We start from the raw sequence: 12,426 nt of genomic DNA on the forward strand, positions 1-12,426 counted from the left end.
ATGTCATAGTGATAGCATATAAATGTACAAGAGAGTTGTGTAATAGGTAAAATTATATTAAATAAAGTTTTTATACTTAAGATTAAATTAGTGTTATATATGAGGAATAAAAGATTACCTTAAGTTCCTCAATGCTGTATTGACTTTACTTTTTTTATTGCTACTAGCCAATGTGCTTTGTTTCTTTTGCATATTAGAGATTTTTGATTTATATTTAGATTTACTTCCATTAGGCTTACTTGCATTAGGTTTACTTGTATTGGATTTAGTTGGATTAGGTTTGCTTGTGTTAGATTTTGTGGGATTTTTAGCAGTTATATTTTTAGTCCTTGGAGGTGAGAGCTGAAGGGTAGAAGTGCTTGCACTAATTGAAGGTGTAGTTGAAGATCCTGACTGAAGCGGTCCAACTGAAGCTCGAATAGTAACCTACAAAAATGGAGATAATGTTTGCTTTAGAAAATTAATCATGGCATTAGTATTGAAATATCACTGTATAACAAAAAGTTAAACATCAAGTACTTGGAAAGGGAAAGTATAAACTATAATTGGATAAGCCTTTCATTTATTCTAAATGTTCATCCCAATTAATGAAATTAAACTTGATATTTATTCACTTGTAATATTACATTTTTTGTATTGATATCAGTCATGTTAACAGTTATTAATATATAATTAGGAGTTAATGCAAATTATATGACTATTAAAAGAGCACATTCCATAGCTATTTTTATGCTCTGATACAACTTAAATAATTCACAGAGATCAAAATTTAAATCTCAGAGCCCAAAAAACAATTCTAGAAAGGCCTGCATTAACCCTCAAAAACTATAAAATAATAAGATCTAGAGTAAACATGACCTCCTCTTTCCAGGGGATCATTAGGCAGGATTTATGTATACATAGGTTATGGGAGAGGTTACATCAATCAATTCATTATACTGATAAAGAGTTTACTAATATTTAGAATTTCCTTAAAGAGAACTAATATAAAGTTTATCATTTAGTATCCAGAAATTGTATTTTTTGGTTGGCAATAAAAAACAATTGCCTACCAACATTCTCATTGATCATTAAACTATACCTCTCCCATGTATTTGTCCTATGGAATACATGTGTTTTGGTATCACTCAAAAGCACTGGACTAGGAATCAAAAGACTTGAGTTTAAATCTCATACCATGCCTTCCTAGCCATGTGACCTTGGGTAAGTAACTTTTCTTCTTCTTTATCTATAATATGGGGCAATAACTGTCTTGCTTTCCTCACTGGATTGCTGTATGGATTAAATAATAGAATGTATGAAAAAGCATACCAAAAGCCTTATTCTAAGGTGCTATAAAAACATTTAGTATCATTATTATTATTATTACTACTATTATTAATAAGGGAAAATATGAGAGAGGACTGCACTGCTTACATTAGTGTTCTGCATGTCTAGTCCCAGCATGGAATGAATGGACTGCAGGGAAGGATGCTGGATAGCTTCTCTTGCTCTAGGTCTTCAGAGCATGGCTTTATATTGTTTTAGTTAATTCAAATAACAGACATACCCACATTCAAAGGTAAGTACCCAAAGCCAAATATAAATGTTTTGGGGATTATTTCACTTTGGATTATCCATGCCTCTGTTTCCCTCCACTGGAGCAAATATTCAAGAGCTGACTGTATATAAAGAAGTCAGAGAAAACAGAGGTATATAAGGCAAAAAGGGAAAAGTAAATTACAATCATCAGTATGCAGTCAGACATGTTGTTTGCTCACTTAAAACATACTGCTATCCAGCAGCAGAACTTGCTTCTCTGAGAATAGACTCAGTAATAACTGCAATAAATATTTCAAAACCTATGGCACTCAAGGCACTATACCAGATGCTGAAGACACAAAGATAAAACATGAGTCCCGATCTCAAGCATCTTATAGTTTAGCAGATAAAACCAACATATACACTGCCAACTGGAATAGCTCAAACATAGCCTATATAATATTGACACAACACACTGACCCAGGGAATAGTTAATCTAGTTGCACTTTTTACAAAGGAGTATCACTTTAGCACAGCACACACCACTGACCATAAAACAGTGGTTAGAAGTTTATCTTTTCTAGATACAGAAATAACAAAACCTAAAATTAAAGGCTTACTAAAAATCAGGCATCATTTTTTAAAGTATTGTATTTAATAAATAAAAGAAGGCAGGAGTTAATTTCTATTATCATATAAAACGTTAAAATACAACATATTTAAACTCACTTTTGTTCCAGGAGGCAACCCTTCCAGTTGTTTAGGTTTTATAAATGTTCTATGATGTTGAGTCTTATGATCCATTTTCTCTTTGCATGTCAAAAACTGCAGTCTGCATTTTGTACAACGATGTATTCCTTTTTTCTGTTTAAAAACAGAAAAAGGGAGGAAAAATAATTTCTACAACCACAAATATTGTGTGCTTAAACTGCTCTGATTTCATTTTAATGATACCTAAATAATTTAAAAACTAGTACTTTATATCACCCATATAAATAACAGCAAAATATTGTTTCATTTTTTACATACTCTGCATTAGTATTTGGGTTTCAAAAATGTCTGTTCCTATACGGAAACTGAACATAAAAGTATCTGTAGGTTCTTTTTTTTTTTTTTAAATTTTATTTTTTCAGTGTTCCAAGATTCATTATATCTGTAGGTTAATGGAAGTTCTCTCAACAGTGGTGTGAAAGCTCATCTAATTGTGATTTTACAGTGTTTAGACACATGGTTAAAAAGAGCTATACTACGTTTTTATCCTGGAAAAAAGTAAATTCTTTTTAATCTTTGCTATTTTAAGTTGGTTGACAAGCTGGTAAAATAAATTCAAATATTTAACCAGACATTTCAAAAAAGGTTGTTATAGAAATGGTTGTATAAAGTAGTGCTTTCTAATGTAACTTTCTGCAATGATGAAAATGTTCTACAGCTACACTGTCCAATATGGTAGCCTATAGCCACATAGGTTATTGAGCACCTGAAATGTGCTAAGTGCAACACAGGAACGGATTTTTAAATTTTATTTGACTTTAAGTAATTTTAACTTCAACAGCCACATGAACATTGAACAGTGTTGACATGGAGACATAAATCAGACAACTACTGCTAATCTATTTACTGATTAAGATCCCTTGTGTGAGTCCCTCTTTAAACCCAATCCTGCTATTATTCTATAGCTGGAAAACAAGATTCAAGAAAAATCTAAATCATTCCCCCATTACTAGTCACTGGCACTGCCAACTCCTGACCCAGTTTTCTTTCTACTATATAATAGCATCTACAATCTTATTCATATGCTCTCATTAAGAAATGATATATGTATGTACATATATATATACACACACACACACTTAAACAATACATAAATACAAAAGATTGTTTTCTCAAAAGTTACATTCTGCCAAATATATCACCATTTCCATTAAAATACACTCAATCATTTATAAAATTCGAACAAGGTAATATACTGAGAAGTACCTGGCACAGTTACTAGCATACAGCAGGCATTTCATAAATCAAAGCTCTTTACAAAATTCAAAGAAATGTATAAATATAATGGGTTTGTATTACTATTCTAGTTGCATCTTAAGACTATTTTAGAAGTGTGGTGCATTGGATTTATCATAGATACAGGCAATTTTTTAAAATTCACTTATATGTGCTGAGGGAATAGGCAGAAAAAGAGAAAACTCAGCTAAGAAACAGATACTAAGGCAAAGGACAGAAAGAAAGTTCACCAGAATCCAATTCCCAGAAACCTCTTCTCTATCTATAATCACTCCCCAGGTTATCTCATCTAGTTTCATGGCGTTAAATACAATCTATCCATCTGTCTACTTGACATCACTACCTAAGCAGCACTAATTACAGGGACAAAATTGAATTCTGGATTTTCTCCCTATCTTCCTGCCCCCCCCCCCCAAATCTGTTTTCTCAGTTTTCCTCCTATGATAGTATATGAAAATTCCATTCTTGCAGCTCCTTTGGACAAACACTTGGTAGCTCACCCCATATTAAAACCTGTCAGCTCTACCTTTGGGAACTTTCATCATCTTTCTACCCCTCATTACCTACTACTGACTGGTCCAAGCCACTCACCTGGACTCCTTTATATTCTTCCTGTCATGTTCTTTCCTCCATGTGGTCTATTCTCCCCATAGGTGCCAATGATCTTAAAACACAGCAGATTGTTCAGACACTTAGATGCTCTGATAGTTTTCTAAAGCCCTGTTCCTGGTTTACAAGGCGCTGCATAAACTGGCCTATGCTTTATCACTACAAGCTTACCTCTTACTAGTTTTCCTCATACTAGTTTACTCTGCTCTAGCCACAGCTGGTCTCTTAGCTGTTCTTTGAGTGCCCCATGTCTATATTTACTTCAATGCCTACAGAATATTTCTCTCCCCAGATTTCCACATGGCTTATTCCTTATTTCCTTCAGAAAGGCTCCTGTTTTACCACACCACATACATAAACAAGCAACCGTTTCTCCACTCCCAACACCTCCCTGGTACTCTCTACCCTCCACATTTTCCTTCCACAGTACTATTACCAGCTAGCAAGCATATACATTCAAACGTAAGTCCACATATATTTATCTTCCTTTACTATAATTCAAATTCCAGAAGGCACAAACTTTGTTTTATTTACTGCTAATATAATACCCAAAACAGCCCCTGGCACACAGTAAGGCATGCAATAGATATTTGTTAAATAACTGGACTGTGAGGCAGAAAGCAAGAGACTGATAGAGAAAGTACAAATGAGAAGCAGGTACAATTTAACTAGTTCAAAACGTCTGCCATTCCATTCAATGAACATTTGTCCAGTCATGAGATAGGCTAATTAATCCTCTATTCTCTTAGTTGGACCTAAGTCTTAAACATGTCTCTTACGTATGAATGCATTTCAAAGCAATAAAAGTAATAAACAGTACATTTTAAAATAACATCATGTTCAGTCAATGAAACAGTGATCTGTTCCAAGGCTAGAGGACTAATGATCTGTTTTGTACTTTTTTGATACATATACCACACTGTTTGGGAGACTCGAGGGATTTAAGAGTTAATTCTGACTATACGTAATTTCTGCCCTTAGACCTAAGGTCAATGTGAAATCTGGGTCTCTGGAAAAGCAGTATAAGCCTGGGCTCTGAAGTGCAATTTTAATTCTGCTTTTTATTAGGTAGTAGGACACTGAGCAGGTTGCTTTCTCTAAAACTCTGACTCACCTAAAAGTTAGAAATAATAGTACATATATGGTGATTGTGAGGATGATAATACTTGTGAAGATGATAAATACTTGCCATAAGGTAAGTAACTTCATATGTTAACTGCTTAAAATTCTTACTAAAGATCTAATGAACATATCTTACACATCTGAAATCACTTTTATTCTTTCTTAAAAGTCATACAAAGATTGTTAACTCTAAAATCACCCGAGACTTAATCCAGCTTTTTTTTAAAAAAAGATTATTTATTTATTCATTTGACAGAGAGAGGTCACAAGTAGGCAGAGAGGCAGGCAGAGAGAGAGGAGTAAGCAGGCTCCCCGCCAAGCAGAGAGCCTGACATAGGGCTCGATTCCAGGACCCTGGGATCATGACCCGAGCTGAAGGCAGAGGCTTTAACCCACTGAGCTCTTAATACAGCTTTTTAAAAGAAAGTTACAACCAAAGTTTTTGAAGACAATAAAATGAGCCACAGAACCAACAATTCTTATTGTCTAATACCGCACTAATGATGTAATCTTAACTATAAGTTTATAGTCCTACTCAGCTATGGTGTTCCAGTCTTCAAAAATAATTACGCAAATTGTAAATATCTTGAAGGATGCTGATGATCCTTATTAATAGATTCCCCTCCCTTTACTCTGTTTACCTTCCTAAATATTCCATATAAAAAAAAGAAAAACTGGCAACAATCGCAAGACAAAACATATAACTCAGTGTATAAAAACCTTATAAATCACATAGCCCACACAGTGGGTCCACACATCTCTCTCATAATTATCATTCTTCCCATTTCTACATCTCACTCTGGAGTTTAAGAAAGCACATGGGGAAAATTATGATAAAAGATCCATAATGAAACAGCACTACCATTTTATATCTCATTCTCCCATTCAAATTTAAGCCCAAAGATGAAATAAAGAGTACCAAGAATAGGGTTTCCAGAACTCTATTCCTCAAAAAATGTTAATACATATTATGCAAATAAAGGGCTCAAGGGACAAAAAAATAATGGGAACTAATAAGCACTATATCTGTTGCTTGGAGATTTACAATATTCATTAGCATATTAAAAGCTCTGAGAAGTCCTGTTTTAAAAAACAGACAAGCAAAACTATTTGATATTGTTTAAGTATTTGCCAAATTTCTTTCTTTTCTAGTAACCATTTGGGGGAAAACATCCATTAACACCTGATGGAACACTGTTGGGGAAACCTAGAATAGAAAGATTTTGCCAGAACTTCTCAAAGATGAGTATCATCCCAACATCTCACCACAGCATAGGAGATACTAAATTCACTTGGATAAAGAGGATAAAACTGGATAAAAAAATTCACTTGGATATTCATTTTGATAATATATTTTATAAATATATATATACATATACATTTTACACACCCACAATGGAATATTAGTTCTAAAAAAATGAAATCCTGCCATTTGTAGTGACACAGGTACAACTATAGAGTATTATGCTAACTGAAATAAGTCAGAGAAAGACGATTACTATATGATTCACTCATATGTAGAATTTAAGAAACAACAAGCAAACACGGCGGGGGGGGCAAACCAAGAATCAGACCCCTACCTGTAGAGAACAAACTGATGGTTACAGGAGGGGAGGTGCCCAGGAGGATGGGTTAGATAGTAATGGGGATAAAGGAGGGCACTTGTTGTAATGAACATTGGGTATCTTAAATAAGTGTTGAATCACAAAATTCTACACTGAAAACTAATATTACACTTTATGTTAACTAACTGGAATTTAAATAAAAATGTAAAAAAATTTCACTTGGAAATTCTACTTTTATGATCTTTCCAAGTTAAAAACCACAACCTGATTTCATGACAATCGAATGATTAGAACTGAAAGCAAAGAGAGCACCAACCAGCATGCCAATTTCATCAATAATAAAAAAGTGCAATGAGCTGGTTAGGGAGGAGGCAAAACTTGATTACATGATCAGATTCAGTAAATCCAGTGACTTGTGATTTTGTCAAAGACACTGTTGTTGAGGGGCACCTGGGTGGATCAGTTGGTTAAGCGGCTGCCTTCGGCGTAGGTCATGATCCCAGATTCCTGAGATGGAACCCCACATGGGGCTCCTGCTCAGCAGAGAGCCTGCTTCTCCCTCTCCCTCTGCCTGCCACTCTGCCTACTTGTACTCTTTCTCTCTCTCTCTGAAAAAATAAATAAAATCTTTAAAAAAAAAAAAACAAAATACTGTTGTTGCTCTTTCAAGCACACTTAAGAATAGGATCAGGGTTGGGGCGCCTGGGTGGCTCAGTGGGTTAAGGCCTCTGCCTTCAGCTCAGGTCATGATCTCAGGGTCCTGGGATCGAGCCCCGCATCGGGCTCTCTGCTCAGCAGGGAGCCTGCTTCCTTCTCTCTCTCTGCCTGCCTCTCTGCTTGCTTATGATCTCTCTCTGTCAAATAAATCAATAAAATTAAAAAAAAAAATAGGATCAGGGTTACATAAAAGTTTTCAGCCCAAACAAAGGATGGTTTAATTGCTCCAGGAAAAGAACAGTAAGCATAACATCAGAATTCAAGAAAAGGGTGTTAAGTGCTAATACTGGTGCAATATAATATAATAATATAATATAATGTAAGTGTAAGAATTTATATAGCAAAACTAGCAGAATTCATCCACAAAACAGGTGATGACCTAAATACAGTTCTTTGGCAGAGTTCATATACCAAGCAGTAAGTGTCATTACTGTTCCCTTTATCACTGGCAGCTATAAAAGACCACGTCTGTTCAAAGATAACAACATTTATTTTCATCATAAAGAAAATAAAAAATGGAAATTAGGTTGGAAGGAAAACAAGATTATGAATCCTCAATCTTTTCTTATTAGTTCAAGCTCACCTTTACTCTGATAACTACCTTTAAAATCATTCCCATGCCCACTCTTGGCCTCTGAAATATCAAATTTTATGGGTATTCCACTCATCTGCCCTTTTCCCTTTCAATCCTAGGTTTCCAATTTCTAGCTATCTTTCAGAATTTTCACTTGTGAGTCACAACATCACCAGAAAGGAAGGAAGGAAAAGAAGTGGAAGTTTTTTTTGTTTTTTTTTTTTTAAAGATTTTATGTATTTATTTGACAAAGAGAGATCACAAGTAGGCAGAGAGGCAGGCAGAGAGAGAGGAGGAAGCAGGCTCCCTGCTGAACAAAGAGCCTGATGCGGGGCTCGATCCCAGGCTCCTGAGACCATGACCTGAGCCGAAGGCAGAGGCTTTAACCCACTGAGCCACCCAGGCGCCCCAGAAGTGGAAGTTTTATAAGTAATTCAGCATAAATTCCAAATTAATCATGTCATTTGGAAAATCTTGTTTCCTTTGCAGAACAAACCTAATGTCCTAAGTAATAATCTTTTTGCTAAAACAACACGAACAAATAAGAACTGGTAAATCTCACCTGATGCTTCATATAATGATGCATGTAGGGTGTTGCAATTTTAATAACTTTGAGGCAAAATGGACACAGCAAGTTCTTAGTGTTTTCATGGGATGTTCTAAAATGAGTTTCTACATCAGAAAATAATGATGATCTGTAATTGCAAACCTACAAATAAAGAAAGTTTAGTTTAACTTGAAAATGTATAATGATATGCAATTACAAAGTAATAATGATAAAGTCATTTGTTTAGAAGAACATCAACTATTTCTCATTCAGCTCTGATACCTACATAAACAAGAATCTCATTAATGTAAACACCAAAAGATAATCTTTGAGACAGAAAAGTTATCTGTCAAAGTTTAGGGATACTTCCCAAACTACAACTAGGCTCCCTTCTTTTTATTTACCACCCCCACCTTAACTTGAATTTTCACACTTTAACACCTCTTGTTCTGTAAAGTTTTCTTTCTTTTGTCATAAAACAGCACCTTCCTTTAGATTATAGATGGCCTCCAAGCTATGGCACTGCAATGTATTTTTATCTTCTTTTTCTATTTCTTCTTCAAATTCTGAAAAAATGCTAATCCCAAAGCATTTGGTAGGGTTCTCTATAACGAAAAGCATTTCGTACTTCCCTTGTATGCCTACATTCTCCCCTATATGATAAAATAAGTCCCTATGCTTGTCTTACTGCCACAGGGCTTTTCTTTGTCCAATCACGAGTAGGTATAAAATGGCCTATGGGCCAATTTCAACTCTCTGCTGATCCCACAGATAATACATGAGTTATGCCAAAGTTTTTTTTTTTTTAATAAATAGTTTACAAGAGGAATTTTAATTTTAGTAACCAAATTTATCTAAATGGTTAGGAAAATAAAAGAATATATTTCATGGCTCTTGAAAATTATGAAAATTATGTGAAATTCAGATTCCAGTGTTCATAGATTTTTTTTTTAATTCTTATTGTGTTTTGTTAGACACCATATAGTACATCATTAGTGCAAAGATAGAGTTTAAATAAATAAACACAGAGCTGGATCACATCCGTTTACTTGTTGTCTATGGCAGCCTTTGTGCTACAATGGCAGAGATGACTGTTGCAACACAGACTATATGACCCTCAAAGCCTGAGGAGCTTTATATCTGGTGCTTTACAGAAAAAATTTGCTGGCCTCTGGGTCCCAGTAGGTTGAAATCTGAAAATCAAGACAACAGAAACAAACAAACCAAACAAACACTAAGTAAACAATAAAATATGTGTATACCTGGCAAATATATGGCATTTCCCCAGGCTTATGATTGTCCTTCATATGTTGTAAAAGAATATGCTCTGTTTCAAATGATAATTCACAGATTTTGCAAATGGCTAAAAGTGGGGAGGAGAAAGACATTATACCATTTTAAGATATAGATACAGACATACACACACACACACAAATATCAAATTATGTTATATAACTGAAACTATATGTCACTTATACCTCAATAAAAGAAAAGGTATCTTCACCAGGCAAACAAAACAAATATATATATATATATATATATGTATTCATTTTATATATCTATATCAACAAAAATAACAACAGTATTGGTGGTGATAAACAACAGTTACACAGTTTTTAACTGTATGCCTAACACAGTTCTAAGAACTTTACTTACATTAGCTTATTTAATTCCCATAACAGCATTATGAAGCAGATATTTCTATTATCTCCACTATTCAAATATTAAGTAACTTGCCTGAGATCACACAGCTGTATTAATAGGCAGACCTGGGATTTGAACTCAAGCTATCTAGCTCCAAAATATGTGATTTTAACTATGACTGTAGTTACTTTTCTTATTCAAGTTTAAAAGAAGAGCATTAATTTCATATTTGAAAACAATGATCTGAAGTTTTTAATTTAGTTCCCCACCTATAATGCACAGGTTATTTACTTTAATGAATTATTTATAAGAGGAACTTCAATGACTTGTTTTAAAAATTTAGGTAAGTTAAGACTTTTCCAATTTTGCCCCCCAAAATTCCAGTCTTTTTCTTAGTCTGACGTTTCTAACAAGATTCTTTCTCAGAATTTACATTATCAAAATTGATAATATCCAATACTTAAGTAGAACTGTAACTTACTAGAAAATTCATGGGGTGTATGTGTGCTTTCAATGTGACACTGCAGTTGAAATGGTGTGGGAAACTGACGATAGCAGTGCTGGCAGGTGGTGTGGTTTTCCCAGCTCTCACTGCTCTGCTTCTCAAGTTCCAAATGGTGTTTCATGTGGTTCATAAACCTATAAATGATTGTCAACAGGTGCAAAAGTTCAGATTTAAAAACAAAAATCTAACAAATAAGTATCTGAGTCTAAATCTTAAAACTACAGATATATTATTCAAAATAAAATCCCAAAAGCCTTAAAATCCTCTAGAAAACCATGTGTTTTAAATAATCACTTTCAATTAAGGGGCTAAATAAACATCTTTGCTTTAAAAGAATTCATCAATGTAATTAATCTGAAATATCACTAATTTGTTCAAATTCTTAATCATTTCAGATTATTAAAATTTTTTTAAAGATTAAAAAAGCAGGCTATTTTTCCATACATGAATACTATTTACATTTTTAAATAAAATACTTCAAAGGAAGGAAACCCTACCACCAAAAGCAGCTACAATCATAAGAGAAATCTTTTAGGGCCATGAAGATATACAATAGATTCCAGCTATTTAAAAGACAAATTACTGGTATTTTTACTTGTGTCTTGGTTTCTAAATGCCTGTAATAGCAATTTTAATGCCTACAATTATAAGAACCTTTTGTTTTATTTAATGATACTGGTTTACTGTTAGCACAGACTGTTCATTTTAACTTGCAGACTGTGCCCTTTGTAGGCATTGTCCATTTTTCAGTTTTACATTCTGCTATTTCAGCTTCCTTAAAAGGCTTCTTATGAGCAGGAACTATGACCTTCAACAACAAAGAGTGCAATATAAATGGGAATACCTATTTAAACGAGCTTACTGAAGCGTTTTGCTGAATTTGAAAGTAAAGTTGTAACAATTTTTAGTCTGGGTCAACTATTAACAATTATTCACTCTAGCCCATAAAGGAAAGAATCTTGAAAGTAAGTGATAATGTCATCAATCTGGATAGCAGTCACCATGAAGGCTATAACGTTTATCTATCTTTCACACCTCCACAGTAGTACTTCTCTTGAACAGGTTATGGCACACTGACATATCTTTTTGTCCTTCCTTGGTTTTAACCCCAGCTCTACAAACACTTACAGAAAATCTTAATATTGGCTAAATATTTATATATAGAAAAAAGGTCACGAGCCATTTAACTTTCAGCTCACAACTTTAAGCAATTAAAGTGTATCTATATAAAATAATCTCTTAACTAGCAAGCTTTCTCACAATTATATGAGCCCGCATTGGGAATGTAAGCTACTTAAACCAACAGATGGAAATGAAGGAAATATAAAAGCAAACTTCTTAAAAGGATGTTCACAGAATAAAATCAACCTGTTTTTGGTGATATTCAATGTAGGAGGAAAAAAAAATCATACCACACTATGCTGACAAGGCAGAGAATAAAAATCTATAGCTATTAGTTTTCTACTATTCTCTACAAACACCATTCAATTTGTCTTTCCAATTTTTACTGTTTAACATATAAAACTTCTTTGGTTACAAAGTATTTACCATTTACCATTAATTTACCATTAAGATTATGTTTCCTAAACAATCAGTATTTCAAAAAATGCTCAAT

General features: G+C 33.9%; 1 protein-coding gene across 9 annotated transcripts in view; it reads right to left on the minus strand.

The window, feature by feature from the left end:
• Positions 1-12,426, minus strand: part of ZNF280D (zinc finger protein 280D) — a 136,987-nt gene that overhangs the window by 63,606 nt on the left and 60,955 nt on the right. For all 9 annotated transcript variants that reach the window (XM_059371989.1, XM_059371987.1, XM_059371988.1 and 6 more), the window contains 5 exons: positions 10,788-10,945; positions 9,925-10,025; positions 8,678-8,824; positions 2,251-2,385; positions 119-426 (listed from right to left, as the gene is read on the minus strand). In XM_059371989.1, coding sequence (XP_059227972.1) covers positions 119-426; positions 2,251-2,385; positions 8,678-8,824; positions 9,925-10,025; positions 10,788-10,945 — 849 coding nt within the window. The remainder of the gene's footprint in view (positions 1-118; positions 427-2,250; positions 2,386-8,677; positions 8,825-9,924; positions 10,026-10,787; positions 10,946-12,426) is intronic.

The sequence above is a fragment of the Mustela nigripes genome, chromosome 13 (assembly GCF_022355385.1).
Source record: "Mustela nigripes isolate SB6536 chromosome 13, MUSNIG.SB6536, whole genome shotgun sequence".
NCBI lineage: Eukaryota > Metazoa > Chordata > Mammalia > Carnivora > Mustelidae > Mustela > Mustela nigripes.